This window comes from Epinephelus moara, chromosome 9 (genome assembly GCF_006386435.1).
Source record: "Epinephelus moara isolate mb chromosome 9, YSFRI_EMoa_1.0, whole genome shotgun sequence".
NCBI lineage: Eukaryota > Metazoa > Chordata > Actinopteri > Perciformes > Serranidae > Epinephelus > Epinephelus moara.
This window is the reverse complement of record NC_065514.1, coordinates 2264756-2285682: the sequence shown is the minus strand read 5'-3', so window position 1 is coordinate 2285682 and position 20927 is coordinate 2264756. Positions and strand designations below refer to the sequence as shown.

General features: G+C 41.8%; 1 protein-coding gene across 1 annotated transcript in view; it reads right to left on the bottom strand.

The window, feature by feature from the left end:
• The window catches only part of marveld2a (MARVEL domain containing 2a), a 35961-nt gene extending 22394 nt beyond the window's left edge, over positions 1–13567 (bottom strand). Inside the window, exons 1-7 of the mRNA XM_050053745.1 lie at positions 13504–13567; positions 10273–10364; positions 5857–6825; positions 4117–4337; positions 3607–3642; positions 3325–3491; positions 1422–1593 (exon numbers count right to left, since the gene is read on the bottom strand). Of these exons, the coding sequence (XP_049909702.1) occupies positions 1422–1593; positions 3325–3491; positions 3607–3642; positions 4117–4337; positions 5857–6808 (1548 nt within the window). The 5' untranslated portion in view covers positions 6809–6825; positions 10273–10364; positions 13504–13567. The remainder of the gene's footprint in view (positions 1–1421; positions 1594–3324; positions 3492–3606; positions 3643–4116; positions 4338–5856; positions 6826–10272; positions 10365–13503) is intronic.
• Positions 13568–20927: the final 7360 nt, after the last annotated feature.

The following is a 20927-nucleotide window of genomic DNA, read 5'->3' as shown; positions in this document are numbered from 1 at the left end:
GGCGGTCTTTGTGGAGAAAAAGCTTGTTTAGTGGACTAACTTTGCACTTGAAGGTTGCCCGTTCACTTACGTTTTAACAGGTCTGACGCTACTATGCGCCACTAGTCACTTGAAACAAATTTAGGATGATAGGAGACAGGTTGAAATAATCCGAAATTTCCCTTTAAATACCTTAATTAATAATTAACAGACAGGAAACAAGTGCTCTGACACTTGTTGCCGCTGTGGTAGACCCACAAGTCAGTCTTTAGACGCTTTGCTTAACTAAAGACTGATGTCTTTCTCTCTGATTTTGTGTTTAGATGGGTGGATACAATTTCAGAGTTTAACAAAACTCCCTACGTTGCAGAGATACAATTTCAGAGTTTAACAAAACTCCCTACGTTGCAGAACCAATAGTAAATCCGCAGGGCGGTCCTTCGGTGGCTCGCTGAGTTCTTGTGCTCGTAAACATAGTCCGACTGCGTTAAAAGTTTTAAACAAAGTCGCTGTAAGTCCTTCATTTCCACAATCTTGTGGACTGAGCACATGTTTGATAAAACGGAGTTAAATCTCTCTTCATCCATTTTCAAGCTCTCTGTGTGTTTGTTTCCTTGCGGACGAGAAAAGGGGGAGCACACATTTCCGGGAGGGCTTGTCCTTTTCAAAAATGCAAGAGGCGTTGCTTTGTTGCTGGCCGTTTTCTCCGGTGTGTTAAACACACTTAAGAAAGGAGTGTCCCCAGACTATCAGAAGGCGGAGATCTCTGATTGTCTGGTGGCGAGACTACCGCTTTGGATACCGACACCTCAGTGGACTGAACGGAGATGATGTGTTGAATAAAATCATGTCACTCATACCACTATGTGGTTATAGTCTCAAACAGGGACAGAAGCTTTACATCTGTTTACTAGTCCTGTAACTTTATCCAACCACTTCCATCTTTTTCAGCTCACCTGCCTGTTCCGCCTGTACAGACTGACCTCTGGTGGCGCATGCTGTGCACTACAATACATCGCCTCAACACAGCATCTCTGTATCAGTTTAATAGGAAGAGGAGCGTCTATATTTTTGACATGATTTAAAATCGTACCTTCAGGATTTCTAAATATCCCAGTAAACACTAACACTGTGATCCTGCCCAAGCCTAATAAATACTACTGTTTATTTACACAAAAGAATATTGAACGATGGTACACGTGTTGGGTATGCAGCTCTGGATGCAGCATCAGTTTCTCAATACGCTTATTACTTTTCAATTTTCCCTTTTACGTACTGGAAAAGACAGCGTTAGAAATAGACTAAACTGCGAGCACTCAATGTTTGGCCGTGCTGTTTGTTGGAAACTGTCTGCAACATGTTAAATATTCAAAAATAAATATATGGGATGAGTACTGGTTATTTAGGAAGACAGTGTAAAGATGCTGTGTGTAACCAATCACCATCTGGCTGGTGGGGTGCTGGGGCAGAGTGCGCATCATGGCGTCCATCTCATCAAACTTCTTGAGGGTGGCCTGCACCTCTGAGTGGAGCTCTTTGTACTCTGCGTACTGGTCATTAAACACGGCTCGGTACTGGTCCCGCTCCTCGTCGGACCGGATCGTTGGGTACTTCCTGCAGGACGGAGGGAGAGGATAACACTTCATGAACATCACAGGAGGTAACTACTACATGTGCACACCTGTTAGAGCAAGCTAGACACACAGTGAACGTCTTTGGCTGTCTTGTTTCGTCCAAGCAACAGTCAGAAACACAGAGCTTGGAGAGTTTTCACAATAAAGCTCAGTACACACTGTGTGACTTTGGGCTGTCCCTGCTGAAAGATGACCGACGTGAAAGAAACGTGGCGATATTTCAATATTTCAATAATATTGTTATAATTATAATAATATAATATTTCAATCTGGTTTCAAGCCTCACCACAGCACAGAATCCGCTCTGTTAAAAGTCCACAATGACCTGCTCCTCTCCATCGACTCCGGTAACTGTGCCATCCTCATTCTCCTCAACCTCAGCACAGCATTTGACACAATAGACCACAACATACTAATAGACCGTCTCCACCATGGCTCTGGTATTAATATCACTGCTCTGAACTGGTTCACATCCTACCTCAACAATAGAAGCTTCTCCATAAACATTGGCTCACTCTCCTCCCCCTCAGCTACCCTCTCCTGCGGTGTCCCACAAGGTTCAATCCTAGGTCCCATTCTCTTCTCCATATACATGCTCCCACTTGGTCAAATCATTCAAAAACACGACATCTCCTTCCACTGTTATGCTGACGACACCCAGCTTTATCTTCCCCTCAAACCTAACGACCAGTCCAAACTCACCAACATCCACAACTACATTAATGAAATAAAGTCCTGGATGGCAGCAAACTTCCAACAACTCAATGACAGTAAATCAGAAATCATTCTTTTCGGCCCGTCTGACAACATCAATCTGATATCCAACAGTCTTGGCAACCTATCCACTTTCATCAAACCTCATGTCAAAAACCTTGGTTTCATTTTCGATTCACCACTCAAGTTTGATAAACAGGTCAATTCAGTAGTTAAAGCCGTTTTTTTCCAACTCTGCACCATTTCAAAACTCAAGCCATTCCTCACATTCAAGGACCTAGAAAAAGTCATCCACGCCTTCATTTCCACCCGCCTGGATTACTGCAATTCACTGTACACCGGAATCAATCAATCATCTCTCTCCCGCTTACAAATGGTACAAAACGCTGCAGCCAGACTTCTAACAGGAACCCGTAAGAGAGACCACATCACCTCCATCCTGGCCTCTCTCCACTGGCTACCTGTTCAATTCAGAATTGATTTTAAACTGCTTCTGTTTGTATATAAATCCCTGAATGGTCTGGCCCCCACCTCCAGATCCCTCAGGTCGGCTGACCTGGGGCTCCTAGCGGTACGACGCTCCAATGTTAAACACAGGGGTGACCGTGCCTTTGCGGTTGCAGCCCCCAGACTCTGGAACAGCATCCCCCCCTTCTATCAGATTTGCACCTTCCATTGACTCGTTTAAATCTAGGCTCAAAACATATCTCTTCTCAAAAGCATTTGTATCCCCCTGACATGATATTTTAATCTCCCACTCTGTGCTTATTTGTGCCTTGATTTTTGTATTTATGTATGTTGCTGCTATGGCTCTGGTTTTTGTGTTATTGTGTTTCTTCTGTATTTTTTTCATTTTTATTTTTTATATGTTCAGCACTTTGGTCAACGTGAGTTGTTTTTTAAATGTGCTTTATAAATAAAGTTGACTTGACTTGACTACTTCTGCTAGCACACATAGGTCACTGAACAGTATGCGGTCATTTTAAGCAGCACTTACGCAATGTAGTCAGGCACAATAACAGGTTTGGGAATGTGTCCTGACGGTATGGTTCCCTGCAGTATGTGTGGTGGAGCTGCTTTAGGTGGTGCAGCCTGGATGGGAACCACTGAGGAGCCCTGGACCTGTTCTGGAGCTTTGGGTGCAGGAGCTGAAACTGGAGCCATCTGCAGAGACACATGAGAGAAGAGCGGCAACGTTAAAGCTTTCATCAACTTAAATGTGGGCGTGTTTCTATCTGTACTATGAGTTTTACACAGAACAGCGTTAGAGGATGCTCACCAAAGACTGTGCAGCACGCTGGTCGGGTGGATGCATCTGTGCAAAGATAGAAAAATAGAATCCAGTTAACATGAAACTTAAAATGAGGATCTACTATGGAAGGAAAAGTTTTGACATTTTGGGAGAGAAGCTTATTTGCTTTCTTGCAGAGAGTTAGACGAGAACACTGATATCACTGTCATGTCTGTAGGTGAAATATGAAGCTACAGCCAGGAGACAGTTAGCTTAGCTTAGCTTAGCATAAAGGCTGAACAGTGGGAGACACTTGGCCTGTACAGGTAGGGCTCAGACTCCGCCCACTCACTCTTCCACAGCTGTGAGCCTGTGTGCAAATTATATGGTTTGCTGTTGCATTGCAGTGTGTGTGTGTGTGTGTGTGTGTGTGTGTGTGTGTGTGTGTGTGTGTGTGGACATGTCTGCAGCCTGTTTTTCAGCCATCAACCTGACGGACAGAGTTGGAGTAATCCTCTAAGTTTCAGAACTAACAGATCAAGCAGTGTGAGCTCTCACCTCCTGGCCGTACTTCTCTCGGTATCTGCGTGCAGCTTCATGTCTCCACAGCTTCAGACACACGATGGCTCCGATCAGATACACCACCATAGTGACAAACAGGAAGATAATGGCAGCCGTCTGGCCTGCCTCTGTTCTGCAGAACGCCCCGTTGATGCCATTGTTGAACATCGGGTAGGAGCAGAGCCCTCCGCGGGTCGTGTCTCGCACATAGACAATGCCTGGTAAACAAAAAGCAAACGTGTCGAAACAGAGGCAGCTCCAGTGGGAAAAACAGTTTCTCACTTTCCTCTGGTGTTATCTTGCCACACATTTTTCAAGATTTTCAGATAACTGTATCGTCCCGCGGTTGTATGACTCCGCCCACAAGTCCAGTGTCTCTGACAGTCTCCATCCATGTCAGTGAAAACATGGATGCTTCACACACAGAAGATCTATACAATCAGCACAGTTTCAAGATTAGAGTCACCAATTCAGTATCTGACCAAATGTCTCCCCTTCTGTTCCTGAGATATGACGTTAAAACATGATGATGTCACAGTCAAGCTGACCTTTGACCTTTTGACCTTCATTATTTTATCCTGTTAGACATTTGTGTCAAGTTTGGTCAGAATTAGCAAATTAATTCTTGAGTTTTGGCCAAAAATATGTTTTGTGAGGTCACAGTGACCTTTGACCACAAAACTCTAATGAAGAGATTCCATTAAGGTGCTCTTGAGACAAACTGTTCATGAGAAAAAGACAGATTCAAAGTCACACTGACCTTGACCTTTGACCACCAAAACCTAATCAGCCCGTTGATGAGTCCACGTAAACATTTATGCCAAATTTTAAGAAAATCCCTAAGGTGTTCTTGAGATATTACATTCATGAGTACGAGAAAGACAAGGTCACAGTGACTTTGACCTTTGACAACCAAAAGCTAATTAGTATATTGCTGCGTCCAAGTGGACATTTGTGCCACATTAGAAGAAATTCCTTCATGCTATTCGTGAGATATTGCATTCAAGAGAACAAGATGGATGCAGGGTCACGGCAACCTTGACCTTTGACTCTTGACCACCAAACACAAACAAAATTCTAATCAATTTATTCTTCAGTCCAAGTGGCCGTTTGTGTCAAATTTAAAGTAATTCCCTCAAGGTGTTCATGAGAGATTGCGTTCACAAGAATGAGACAGATGCAAGGTCAAAGTGACCTTGACCTTTGATTATCGAAATCCAATCAGTTCATCGTTGAGTCCACGTGGACATTTGTGCCAAATTTGGAAAAAATCCCCCATGGCTTACTTAATCATATCATGTTCACAAGGATGGGACAGATGGACAACCTGAGAACACAATGCCTCCTGCCATGGTTATCGCCAGTGTGGAGGCATTAAAGTTTTGTCATGATAAACATATAATTTTTTTGAGTCAAAAACATATTTTGCAAGGTCACACTGACCTTGACCTTTGACCACAAAATTCTAATCAATTTATTCTTCAGTCCAAGTGGCCGTTTGTGTCAAATTTAAAGTAATTCCCTCAAGGGGTTCATGAGAGATTGCGTTCACAAGAAAAAATCCCTCATGGTTTACTTAATAATATCATGTTCACAAGGATGGGACAGATGGACAACCTGAGAACACAATGCCTCCGGCCACGGCTATCGCCGGTGCGGAGACATAATAAAACCAAACTATCTGCGTTGATCCATCCGGAGTAGAAGAGTGAATGTGAGAGAAGCCAGGTTACCTACCTGCTGCCATGTACAGCACTGCCAGCGCCAGGTTGATAGTAAACTCAGTCAGAGGCCACCAGTTGGAGTCCAGCAGGATGGTGCGGTAGTACATGGTCATCCCCAGCACCAACATGATCACAGTCACTATCCAGGCCAGCCCCGCCACCACCAACACAAACGGCGTCTTGGGGCCGGAGTAGTAGTACCCGCCTGTACCGCCACCATATAATCCTCCATACGCTCCTCCAGGAGACGAGTATCCAAACATGTTGAACCACTCGTTGTCTTTGTGGATGTAAGCACAGACGCAGGCGAACACGGCTGCTCCCAGCAGGAGCTCCACACATCCCAGAATCCTCAGCAGCCCCGCCCAGGACTTCATGTAGGCGTAGCGCTGATGGTACTCCTCCACTCGCTCGCTGTAGGTCAGACCTGTGTGGTGGGTGCGCCCTGACACGGACTCATGGGCGTCGTGTAGCTCCAGAAGCTCCTTGCGCGAGTTGTAGCTGCTGCCTGAGCCGCCATACGGATCTCGGTATGATCCCGGGACAGAGGGGGAATGTGGAGGAGAGCAGCGCACCCCCTCAGTGGTGCTGTTGTTGTTGTTACATGAGGAGCCCGGCATCGACCACGGCGGCTTACTGCTGCGGTTACTTCCTCTGAAGAAGTTCTTCACGGAGTCTGGGATGAAGCGGTGGACCGGTTTAATGTCGAGGGCCGGGTCGTGGTCCAGGTCTTCGTTGTCCTCGCTGCCGCTGGGATCAAACTCTGGGCCCACGGGAGGCAGGTCAGGCAGCGGCGGCGGAGGGAGGGGGTCGGCGCTCTGGGCAAGGCGAGGCGCTCTCTGCTCCCTCAGCGGCTGCAGATCGTAGGAGTCTGATCGGGGTAAGGTGTCTTGTGGTACCTGGTCATAGTAGGGCGACTGGCGGACACGCTCAGTGCGTCCGTAAAAGCCTCCTCCATTGGACATGAGGATGGTGATGGTCCCTGACAGAGCACAAACACACGTTTTCAGTCAGTGATGTTTTGTTACTTACAATAAAAAGTTCACAGCAGAGCAGTAAAGCTTTGTTTGCTTAAAGATTAAACAATTCGATGCTCGAGATTATTTATCAACTGTTTTGATAATTTATTAAGTCATTTATTCAGCGGAAATCCAAAACATCTGCAGGTTTTAGCTCCTCAGATATGAGGATTTGTTGCTTTTCTTTGTTTGTTAACTTTGTAAATTCAGTGTCTTTGGGTTCTGGACCAAACAGGACTTTTTGTCAGGACTGTTTTCTCATGTTTAATGGACCAAAGGAAAAACTGATGAGAGTAAACTTTAAATATCTTGTTTCGTCCAACCAACAGGCCAAAACCCAAAGATCCTAAATTTACTACCATGTAAGAAAAGCAGCAAATCCTCACAAATGATGCAGCAACTTGTCTGAAAAATTATTAATTTAAAGGGTAAGCTTTGTTTTTCCCCCCAATATGGACCCTACTTGCCCACGCTTTTGTGTCTAAGTCATGGGAACAACAATTTCTGAACTGTAAACCGTACGGGCGATTGTGCACCGTCAACTTGCATCAACTAAAAGTGCTCGTTTTTGCCACTGACAGGCTCCGATTGTTATTATACGTTTCTGAAAACATCATGGAAAGGATCCCTTCAGGGAAATGAAACATTTTTCCTCTCCCAGTCTTCCTCAATCTTGTGTGAGGTTACTTGCAGGAAAAACAATGGTGTTATAAGTGAGAGTCAGAGAGAGGAGCGCCTGTGTTGTGTTGGAGAACAGAAAGCGCAGTTTGGTGATCAATGTTATGGCTGAATATTGAGCTGATGTTGACAATGTGGAAAAATCTGTGAGACTGCAGAACGAGAGTGAGAGTTGAGCCCCTTTTACACTGCCAGATTTTCGGCAAATTTTTGCCGGCAAGCTGCGAGTGTTTAGACACACAGAGGCGGATTGGCGAGTTGATCCAAGGTGCCCAATTTTCCGCCTTGTAGGGTAGACATATTGGTGGAACCCTTTTAGTTTAAACAGATCGAGGCGCCCTTCTGCAACGGGAGGGGCTGTTGATGACTTGTGGGAGGAGCTGTTGAAGACTTGTGGGAGGAGCTGTTGATGACGCCGCACGTGCGAGCCACTGGCGATGGATAAACAGGAAACAGCTGATAGCAGGAATTAGCGAGCAGCTAGTAGCAAGAGGGAAACACAAACCTGACAGACACTGTAAAGATGAGCAACTGGGGAGACAAGGAATTGCGCGCCCTCCTTGTCCTCGCAAACGAAGAGGCCATTAACCGTCAGATGACGGGGACGGTGAAGAACGGGCCGACTTACGAGAGAATCGCCGAAGGACTGACCAGCCGCGGCTTCCCTCCCACGTCACTGTTTACGTCACACGCTGAGCTACACGTTTTGTTACTTGCTCACGCCCCCCATTGCCCCGAAAAAGGCACATTCTGTATAAACAAAAGTAGGTAGGCGGCATTTTGCTGCACTCCCCGATTTTGTTTTTATACTGCCAATGCTGAAAAAAGACTGATTGGGCTTTCCTGCAGATTTGCACAGTTCCTGTTTAAAAAGGGCTATGTGTCACATGATGGAGGCAGATGAGACGACGCTGCTCGTCCCCGTGAATGAAACATTTACATTTAAAAACACCCAGATGGAACTGTTATTTGGAGCACCGTTCTCTGCAGGTTCCTGCAGTAAGAACTTTTTGTACCATCAGAGAACTTCAGCCTGAAATATCACCTCAACACAAAGCATTTGGCAGTGAACCCAGAGGGCAGTCAGCCTCGTCACACCACACTGGACCAGGTGTTCAGACTGAGTCAGTCTACCTACCTGTGACTGACTAATTAAGTCCCTTATAAAATAAACTGCAGACCAGTTTCAGTGGTCGAGGACAGCCAGCAGCTTCACTACGACACATCTGACAACATTCATTTAAACTGAAATTTTTAAATAATTTCACAGCAGAAGTTGACAATTAACTTTTTTTTAATTGCTTGACAGCACTAGATGCTTTCCATAATGTTGTCAGACACTTAAAATAACAATCCGAGCCTATCAGTGCAAAAACAAACACTTTTAGTGGACAGCGCACAATTGCCTGTAGGGATGACATTGCAGCCTGTTTCACCGCTGTGGCTGCAGAGCTCTTTCTCTCTATACAGGACTTATTTCAGAAACTGTTGCTCCCGTGAGTCACTCAGACACAAAAACATGTGAAAATAGGGTCCAGGTAAAGAAAACACTGAAGCTTCCCTTTAAACGTGATTATTCTATTCTCAAAATTGTTGCCAATTACGTTTCTTTCAGTCATTTAATCATTTAAGCTCTAATTATATCATCAAGTTAAATCATTAACAGAACCAAGTAAGCAAAGACAGAGGAAGTATGAAAAGGAAGAAGCCAAAAGATTAAACAAAAAAACAGTCCAGTGCTCCAGGAATGAGTCCTACAACCTGTGAATGAGTTAGCATTTTTCCACTCATGGTTCCCTCGTCTCAGAGTCAGTGGGCTTTTGGTTAGATTCCCAAAATAAGGTCTGTGGTTCACACAAGCTGAGGAGACTTCCATGTTTTGCTCTGCGACATAAAATACATGAGTAAATACCCCAGTAGCAACGGACTGTCACTGTACGATAACCGTCTCTCTGTGAGATCTCAGTTTCACGGTATTAAAAAATTTACGATTTTTACATCACGATATATTTTGAAACTAGTATATCGCTGCAACTCTTTACCCCACTGTACATTTTGAAGCTTTTATGTGTCTTGAAAAAGGTGGTTGCTAACAAGTGGCTGAATGAGACGACAGAACGTCATCACGCCGACACTTAAAGCCTTGCTGTGGCGGTGACGTTTGTTTATAGTGTATAACGTTAGGTTTTTTTACTTCTAGCGATTTTATTTAAGCTTCGAAAATTACAAAAGTGGTTCATTTGTAAAGATTATTTTGCTGATGAATTGCCAATTGTTCATTTGCCAATGAAAACATGCCTCAGGCTCTCTGACGAGGGAACCATGGCGACGCTAACTTCCGTGTTGGCCTACAGAAAAACATCATCCCTGGAGCACTTTATTCAAATTCAACATTCAAGATTATCCTTCATGCAAAGTCTGTTCACTCCACATACCCAGCTGATACCGCTAACCCCCAGTACCTGAGGTCACCAGAGAGAAAGATGTTATCCCACCATCCTCCATGCAAGCTGAGTCAAGAATGCATTTTTGTGCTGTAACCAAACCCCGAGTGAAACTAACTCTGCTGCTGATGTAATAACTGCTTTTGTATCCGGTGACGCTCAACTTACCCGTACTTGTTGCAGACAGCACAAAAATACATTGTTGACCACCAGTCAGCCCTTTAAAGCCCCTTCATTTCTTTAATGATCTGGAGAGGTTAGAAAATAATATGAACTGAGCTTGAATACCTCTTTCACACGCAGTCACTCAACACGACTTACATTGGCCTGCAGGTCAGAATGCAAACCTGGTATGAACATGCAGAGTGCCAAGAAATCTCCTGTAGAGACACACAAAGATATGAAGGTGTGAGACGTGAACATGAGGAGTGAGTGTGTGTGTGTGTGTGTGTGTGTGTGTGTGTGTGTGTGTCAGATAAATAACTACAGTTAAATACAGTAAATTTACAGCGATATAAAACTGACAAAAGCAGCAAATCCTCACCTGTGAGAAGCTGGACACAAATAATATTTCACATAATCAGATATCAAATAGCTGCTGACGTTTGTGGGCGCTGCAACGTACAATTATTTCATCGTCGAATAATCTGTTCATTATTTTCTCAATTAATCAATTTGTTGTTTGGCCGATAAAATATCAGAAAATGATGAAAAATGTAAATCAGTGTTTCCCTGAAGTTCAAAATGACGTTATCAAATATCTTGTTTTGTCCACAACCTAAAGATATTCAGTTTACACTCACAGAGGAGCAACGATACCAGAAATATTCACATTTAAGAGGCTGGAATCAGAGAATTTTAACTTTTTTTCTCCTTAAAAAAAAAAGAGCATGCATGTTCAGTAAACCTACTCTGTATAAAAAAAAGGTGATCTATTAATTTTATTTTTAATTAATCGGTTAATCTTTCCGTCTGTACAACGACAAAAAATATTAAAAAGAACACCCATTACAAGATAGAGCCCAATCTGACATCTAACATTCAGCCACCAGTTTATTAGGTACAGCTACCTTTAATTAAAGGTCCAGTGTGTAGGATTTTGAGGAATATATTGTCAGAAATAATCAGTCTGTTTTCTTTAGTGAATAATCACCTGAAAATAAGCATATTTGTATTTTTGTTACCTCAGAATGAGCTGTTTATATCTACACAGGGAGCAAGTCCTTGTCTATAGAAATCACCATGTTACACCGCCATGTTTCTACAGTAGCCTAGAACAGACAAACAAAACACTGGACTGATGAAGTCCAATACAACAATCCTACAATAAATCCTCCTTCATGACGTTAGAATTATTTTATCCACCCTGATTATGTCACTCACTACGTTAACATAACATTAATGAAAATGGATTTATTGTGTTAGTCCGAACCAAAATATGATTTTTAAAATACATGTAAGTTGGACTGAAATCATAAATCAAAGTTCTCAAACTGGCCGAGGCGCTCTGAGCATGCTCCACAGTTTCCGCCCCGGGCTTTGACCCNGGGCATATCTCCACCTATCGTAGAGGAGTCGCACATACTTGGCTCAATAAATGGATTCCCCTCCTCACACAGTTGAATCAAGAGCTCTGAGCTTCAACACAAACTGAACTTTATCACCTTCATGACAGAGGATTTATTGCAGGACTGTTGTATTCATTTTGGCTGGGTGTGGCGTGCCTAATAAACTGGACACAAGTGTATATCCCTCATTTTATAATCACTGACAGAGAAAACAGAAGCACAAAAGCAAAAACAGTTGCAGGTAGTGTCGTCACGATACTGGGATTTATAACTTTTATACAATACGTTGAAAAATACCAACATATCATTTTGACACCACGGGGAAAAACTGACATGTTGGGCACACATTTAAAATTGCTATTAAAAGATAAATATAACAAGACTATGACATGACAACAACAACTTCACTTGTCTTGGTTCGTAGCAGAGCACAGCAGAATGACTGCAGTAAACATTAACAACAAGAGACAGCGAGAAAGCACAGCTGGTGACGCTGTACTGATACTGCAGACAGTGAGTGCTGAAACCGTTTCAGATATTCGGAATAAATATGTATTGACAAATCAATATATATTTTTCTAACAGAAGCATTCTCACACATGATGTGTCCAAGGACCATCGTGAATATGAAAATCTAAAGATATTTTCTGTGTTGCCGATTTTTTAAAGAAAACATGCCCTCCAAACCCATGTTGTTTTTAAATTAATCATTAAATACAAATTACATCCATTTAAATTTGTATGCCCCCTCCCTTAAGCCAAAGTAGAAAAAAAAGACACAATTCCTTCCCCAGTGCTTAAAAAATATTTTACATGCCTCCCCCTTTGTGCACCTCCTCCCCCATCAAAAGTAATGAACACTCCCTAAGTTGAATGAATTAATACTTTTAGTTTTTAACGCTACATTTCAATTCAATTCAATAAAACTTTATTTATCCAGAGGGAAATTCTTGTGCAAGAAATGGGTGGGTTCCCAGTGGTTGCTTTGGGCCCAGTTTTAAAACAACATAGCATTAAATATCAGTGACAATATCACAATATACAAGATATAAAGTGTTTAAGGAGCAAAAAGCAGAAACCAGTGCCTAATGTTAGATACGTGCATGAGTTACTGAAATGAACTAATATGGTGGACACTGCAGACTGCACCTGATACTCAGTTATATTGTACATGAAATAATAAATAAAGTAGTTTTGCACATGGTTTTGATTTTGTGAAAATAACATTACACTACACAGATGTGTTGCTGTGATACTGATAGGTAAACTGAAATGATCCCTGATTATGCTTTTACCAAAGCAGCATATTTTTTACTTGTAATGGAGTACTTTTACAGCCTGGTATGAGTACTTTCAGTGCAGTAAAGTATCCGGATACTTATTCCTGTGGGATAACGGCTCACATGAAGCGGAGTGTTGGTGTAGAGATGCATCACCAGCTTCACAGGAAACAGTTAATAATAATATAAGAGTTTGTATTAATGTGTCAGCTCTGCTGTAAGAACATATGAACAGTATATGTGTGTGTGTGTAATATTTAGGCTATAATGATAATAATGAGTGTAGCAGAGTGAGTCAGTGAAGGAGGCCTGATAAGAGCAGAGCTGGCTCAGAGCCAGAAGGCTCGGTCAGAGGAGAACTCACCGTAACGCGTCAAAGTGACTCCATGTTAACTCCTTATCGTGTTTAAGGTGTTTTAATAAGTTATAATAACTGTAACTGTGTGAAAAGTCGCGTTAAATGACTTTAAATAACAGGTTTCGTTCCCGCAGCGGTAAAACTTCCCTCGAAGTTCCCGTTAAGCTAACGTTATGTTGCGTTCAGTGACTTCTCGACTTTTAAAAGTTCCCGTTTCAAACCACAATCGGCTCCTGATCGATATTTACCTCTCAGCACTGATCGATACGTGTGATTATGGGATGTTAGTTCAGTCTGGGGTCTGCTGACTTACCTTGGTCGCGTCCCTTCTCCTCCTCTTCCTCCTCTTCTTCTTCTCTCTCATTTCAGTAACATTAAACCAACAGGTTTCCCTCTGACGGGACCACGTGACCTGCCCATCCCCATGACGTCACCCAGACTGGGGGGGAAATTTACCTGTTTGGAAAACAACACCTGAGACACTGCGACACTGGGACTGAGACTGAGGGACGGGACCAGGTACTTATATCACAGTGCTGTGTTAAAGTGCTTGTTCTTTATATGAGCAGATTATTTCCATCTCCTGCAGCTTCATGTTTGAACTTGACTGTATTTCAGAGAGAAATAAAAAACATGTTGTTTACGGTCGGTAAACAGGTTTGCACATATGAGGAATCTGTCAAACAGTAAACACAAAACAAAAGTCCAGAGACATCATTTAAAAACTGAAAAAGTTACAGGTTTAAAAAAAAGAAAGTTTATTATGTTGTATTTTTTAACACTTTCAAAAGCAAAGACACACACACACACACACACACACACATATATATATATTAATGAATATGTATTTGTTTTATTATTATTTATATTTAATTTATATCATATACTAAGATAGGTTTTTGTAAGTTATTTGGTTCTTACTATTATTTTTGTGTGACAAAGTTAAAAGGTAATAACAGTGGTATATTTAGAAAAGTTAAAGGTATGTGTTTATCTATATGAGCAAACTGTTTCATTTCACTCAGTGACTGATGGAGAAGATTTAATACGTTTATACTTCCTCACACTCCTTTTCAGATGTGTAAATCAAACTAACTTTACACTGACAAATACTTTTACATAAAGCTTTTCATTATTTACTTATGTCTGTCTGCTTGTTTGTATGTTCATGTCTCTTTTTTTAAAGTCTGTCTGCTTGTTTGTATGTTCATGTCTCTTTTTTTAAACATGTTCAAAATAAATATCAATATTAATTTCAATAAATATCTTTGGGTTTTGGACTGATGCTTTGACAATTTCAATAAATATCTTTGGGTTTTGGACTGATGCTTTGACAACAAAAGAAATCTGAGGACGTCACTTTGGCCTGTGAGCAGCTACAGTGTAAATAAATAATGGGCAGATTAATTTCTAATAAAAAACATCATTAGCTGCAGCTGTATTATATCTGTAACTGGTACATCACTGCAGCCATATTGTTGACAGGTGTTTACTGTCAGCAGCAGGTAGAAATAATCCGGCCTGACTGGCAGATTTTTCACTCAGCCTGTTCTGTGAATATGACGATCATGTGAAGAAGTTAAAATCAGACCCACCTTGATCGGTTAATATTAAAATACTGCTCACATCTTCAAGAATATTATGTATCTTAAATATTCATTTTTAACACTGACAACATGTGACTGGTCTGCACATTTAAAACTCATCGTCCTTCACTTTAATTGTCGTGACCTTTTGTCCTGATTACACACAGGAATGTACACGATTGAGCCGAGCCCGAGCCCGAAGGCTGCAGTCCTCAACGTCCTGCATGAAGTCATCTGCTGACGCAAAGTCTGACACTTCATTTATCTATACGCTGCTGTTCAGGATATTTATAATCTGTTTTTTAAATTACCAATAAATGTATCTTTCCTTTGCTTCTCATAGCCACATTCAGACGGACTGAAAAGAAAACAGATACAGAAATGAGTTTAATTTGCATTTCAAAGCCTTTAAATGTTCAGTGAAACCCACTTGTTCCTCGTCTTTAAGGAGCAGCAGCTGATGCACACAACAAGTGGAGTCGAGTCGTTTTGACTGAAGCACAAAATAACAAGAGCAGCTTTTGAGTGTATGATGAGGATGATGATGGGATGAAGTGTTCCTGTACGTGTGGAGAACATTCTCCTACTCCTTAAGCTAAATAAACTCTTTAAACCCTCTAGGATCAGCTGCAGAATGCTTCGTCACAAAGGTGAAAACAGGCTGTACTTATACTGAGGTAATGAATTGGAATACTTATCTGTAGTGTTCAGAGCTGAGCAGCAGGTGGTGCTCTGTAGTTAAAACATGAGATGGAGGGTGAAGGAAGGGAAAGAGTTTCTACGTCTGTTACATCATCGTACAATTTTCTTGTCTCAGTTTCAGTGGGTAAAAGTCTGAACATAAAACACTTCACTCCTAATTTTGACCCCAGAGTCTGAAACACAAAATGAAAACATCTTTAAATTTGAAATGCCACCCTCTGGCTGTATGACTCCGCCCACCAGTCCACCCTGTGGTCGTATGACTCCGCCCACCAGTCCACCCTGTGGTCGTATGACTCCGCCCACCAGTCCAGTGTCTCTGACAGTCTCCATCCATGTCAGTGAAAACATGGATGCTTCACACACAGAAGATCTATACAATCAGCACAGTTTCAAGATTAGAGTCACCAATTCAGTATCTGACCAAATGTCTCCCCTTCTGTTCCTGAGATATGACGTTAAAACATGATGATGTCACAGTCAAGCTGACCTTTGACCTTTTGACCTTCATTATTTTATCCTGTTAGACATTTGTGTCAAGTTTGGTCAGAATTAGCAAATGAATTCTTGAGTTATGGCCAAATACATGTTTTGTGAGGTCACACTGACCTTTGACCACAAAACTCTAATAAAGAAATTCCATTAAGATGCTCTTGAGACAAACTGTTCATGAGAAAAAGACAGATTCAAAGTCACACCGACCTTGACCTTTGACCACTGAAACCCTAATCAGCTCATTGATGAGTCCACGTAAACATTTATGCCAAGTAATTCCCTCAAGGTCTTCTTGAGATATTAGATTCATGAGTACGAGAAAGACAAGGTCACAATGACTTTGACCTTTGACAACCAAAAGCTAATTAGTATACTGTTGCGTCCAAGTGGACATTTGTGCCACATTAGAAGAAATTCCTTCATGCTATTCTTGAGATATTGCATTCAAGAGAACGAGATGGATGCTGGGTCACGGCAACCTTGACCTTTGACTCTTGACCACCAAACACTAATCAGTTCATCGTTAATTCCAAGTAGACATTTGTGCTAAATTTGAAGAAATTGAGATTTGAAGTTTTGTCATAATTAGTCAATCAATTTTATTTATAAAGCCCAATATCACAAATCACAATTTGCCTCACAGGGCTTCACAGCATACGACATCCCTCTTTCCTCTCACAGCGGAATGTATGAATTCTGGAGTTATGCCCAAACCATACTGACCTAGAATTCTAATCAGTTTATTCTTCAGTCCAAGTGGACGTTGGTGCCAAATTTGAAGAAATTCCCTCAAGCTGATCTTGAGATATTGCGTTCACAAGAATGAGACGGATGCAAGATCACAATGACCTTGAGCATTGACCACCAAAATGTTATCAGTTCATCCTCGAGTTCATGTCAACGTTTGTGCCAAATTTAAAGTAATTCCCTTGAGGTATCTTGAGATATCGTGTTTACAAGGATGGGACAGACAACCTAAACACATAATGCCTCTGGCCACAGACTTTAGACTTTGGACTATAATTTATCGGCACACTAGTTTGTTTCAAGCCAGAAACTCTTTTTAAAAAAGTATTTATATATATGATATGAATTCTTCTTAATTATTTCTAAAATCTTTAGATCTGCTTTCATTTGTGCTGTGCCAGACAAGAATTCACAACTTAAAACAATTAATCCTTCAAAATCTAAAACTAACAGTATGTACTGATGACACCAGTGTCAAAATGTACTGCTACAATCATGTTTGTTTTAAAACATAGATTTTATGAAAAAGTTGGCCCTTTAAAGTGTCCCAGATTCTTGTCAACTAACCTTAACCCCATAAAAGTTGTTAGCTATATCACGAGGACTCATGTCTCACTTCCTGGTTTCACATAAAGGCAGGGATGCTGCTCAAGGTCTGATAAGATTTCTATTTTTTCGGTAAATTAGTGAAATAATATTTCAATTTGGTGGGTCTCACCGCGACCCCTGACACGGTAAGTGGTTTAAGAAAATGAATGAATGAATGGTGTGTCTCAACCACAACAGGTCAACTCAAAGAATTATGGTTTAATAATGACTGTTTTGATTTGGAAGTGTGCACAGATTGTTTGTCTGAATTAAATTTTTATACAACCTGTCACCTTGATTCTTATTTCTGACACATGAATTAGCCTCGCTGGGTTAGTTTAAAGATAAAAAAAAACATACAGAAAACATAAGGACTAAAAGTTGACTCAAATTAGGGCTGTCAATGAATATTCTAAATTCGAATTTGAAAAAAAAAGTGGACCTTCGAATGTGAAAATTGATATTCGATTGTGGAGAAAAAAACCCACCACCGCAGCTGTCCTCTTTGCGAGTGGGCGTTGGCCTGGGCCAGATGCCGAAATGATCGCTGCAGTGTGCGAGCCGGCCACGGAGCTGCGCGGTGCAGCGCAGCCAGTGTGGATGACACAATCGGTTAACATGAGCGCCGAAAGGAAACTGGCCTCGCTTCGAGGCTATTCGCAGCGCTTCTGCGGGCGGTGTGGCCTGATGGAGGGCGAGCGAGATGTAATAATAATGCGGGAAAAAAAATTCGAATGGTTCGAACCAATGAGTTATTTTTAGAAGGAATACTGGAACGTCATTTTTGAGCAATTTTGACAGCCCTACCTCAATTTTTTTGAATTTTCGTTGACTAAAACTATGAAGAATAAAAATGACTAAAATGTGACTAAATAAACATTTTTGTCACAAGACTGAGACTTAATCTAACATAGCTGTCGTAATTAATGCTGTTTCAACGTTTATTATTGTTGTATTTTTCCAAAATACAGACCTGATGAGGCTCAGTGTCTGCAGGAGCTGATTCGTTTTCACACCAAAAACTTTTACTTTGAAGAGTTTTTCCAAACTCAGCCAGTTCGGAGCTTCTTTAAACGTTTGGGTGTTTTGTGAATATGTCCCCCAGGGGCCCCGGCCATGTGCAGCTCAGTGACAATAAAAGGAGACGTGATGGGGGGAGCTCCTTTGTGCACATGTCAGAGTTTCACTCCCACCATCATCTTGGTCTTTGTGTTACTGCCATAGATTTCTTTCTTTGATTGGAGTCTTGCTTGGTTTACAGAACCAGAAGTAAAAAGAACCTCCTATCAGCGATTGATTGTATCGAATATTAAACATATTTTTATCCTTATCGTTCACTTCTCTCTGTCAGATTCTCCCTCATTATCTCTGCCTCCTACCATCAAACATGTGACGGCTCCCTTTGGTGTGAAGCCTTTCAGGGCCCTTGTGTGTCATGTCAGAGAGGTCAGAGGTCAGCACGACTGGCTGCACTCTCCTCAAACCCTCCTTTCTTTGTTTGTCTCCTTTCACACTGCCACAGAGCAGCTTCCAGGCGGAGACAACAGGGTGTGATCAGGAGAGCTTCAGCTGCTCAGATTTCTTTAAAAGGTACAAAAAATATAGAAAGAGGTTTTTGTAGAAGGTGTTGGAAGGATTGGTGAAGGAGACCCTACTCAGGGACTGGACTTCACACCAAGGGCCCGCCTCGTGCTCAAAGTAGATCACTTCACAAGCAACGTTCTTTGGGGCTTTTCCATAAAGCGGGTTGGCAGAGGAGCTCAGTACCTAATGCCAGGCTTTAGATACAGCAGGTGATCCTGTAACCACACAGGTCTGCTGTAGGTGATGCCATGCCAAACCAGGTTGTACTGGTGAAAGCTGCATTTGTCTGGTGTAAGGCTGAGGTGGACCCCTCTGCTGTGGTCGGCCTTGACTCTGTCTTTGGGCCGGGGGTAGCCTTCAATTTTGAAAACCTGGTCTCCACTGATTTTGGCTGTAGGTTAGGGGACCTCCAGTTTGAGGTAGTCTGTATTTCTCGTGGTTTTGATTAAAGATGGCGGCTTCCTGCCTGTTGTTTATTTGTTGTTCCTATTTGGGGTCGACCTTTTGACCTTTTGTGCTGTTAAGACTCTTTCTCTCTTCCTTCCAGTCAGGTTAGTCATGGCATCGTAGGAGTTAATCTTCCTCTCCATCTCCTCTGTGGCGAGGAGCCAGGTTCTGCAGCTAAGGCTGTTCCAAAATCGAATCAGTTCATTGTTAAGTCCAAGTGGACGTTTGTGCCAAATTTGAAGAAATTCCCTAAAGGGACAAATAGCATTCACAGGGATGAGGTGGATGAGGTTACAGTGACCTTTGACCACCAAATTCTAATCAGTTCATTGATGAGTCCAAGTGGACGTTTGTGCCAAATGTGAAGAAATTCCCTCAAGGAATTCTTGAAATATCAACCAGAAAACATAATGCCTCCGACCACAGCTACTGCTGATGCATAAGCATAAAAACAACAAGAAACAATTACAAACAAGAAAAGGGGGCAACTAAAAAAAGACACAACATAAAAAAACCAACAATAAAAAAGAAAGCAACAAGAAACAAACAAACAAACAAAATAAAACCCATGGTACTGATGAAATGTTCTCACATTTAATCTGGAAATAAGAAGTTTTCACACATCATCAGAACAACAGACGTGATGTCATCTGAACCGGCAATGATGTCGCCACGATCGGAGCAAATACAAACAGAAAAACCGCACACATATATATTTATACATCACATATCTGGGTGACAGATAACAGCCGACATCAGGAGTGACGAACCCATTTAAAATACAGCAACTCAATAAAATCCACTACATTAAAAATGGCTCTGTAAAGAGTTGATCACAGCAGCGTCACGTCTCTCTGTAGAAGCCATCACACAAATACTGCTGTAAATATACTCACATATGTAACGGCCATGAGTCCGAGCTGCAACGTAAAACACTTCCCACACAAGGATCGGGATGGCAGGAGTTATAGCGAGTTCATTTGCTGAACACAACACACAAATACAGCATCAATATACATGAATATATTGCATAAGGTTAGGGTTTGTTTGTCAAGTATTACTACAGTTGTGTTTCTACCTAAGGGTAGGAGAAATGGCTTTTAGGTATAATCATCATCTGCATCAGTACAAGCAAAATCAACACACAAACCCAACAGGTTCCACAGATACTCAAAAAGGAATGTCTCCAAACAGGGGTACACTTATCGTAAAGGGTTAGCAAACATTTTGGACACGTTTTAATAGACAAGACAAAAACAGATCTGATGTAGTGAGCTCCTGCTCCACCCTGTGTGCTGTATCAACCCGTTCCTAAAGGCCTTTTCCACCACAGGAACATAACGTGCAGCCGCTGACGATGGTTCTGCTTTTGTTTCCACAGTTCTACGAACTAAACGGACGGAGGTGATGCTAAATAAAGTATTCTGAAGCAAGATGCAAAAAATTGGTTGTGGCAAATCAAATATTGAAAAAAGTTTGAGTCTGTCTTTGGGATTACTTGTTCCTTTTTAAAACTTGTAAACAACTTCTCAACTAGCTAGCAAGCTAGCAGTCAGCTAAGGCTAGCTGACTCTAGCTAACGCTGTCT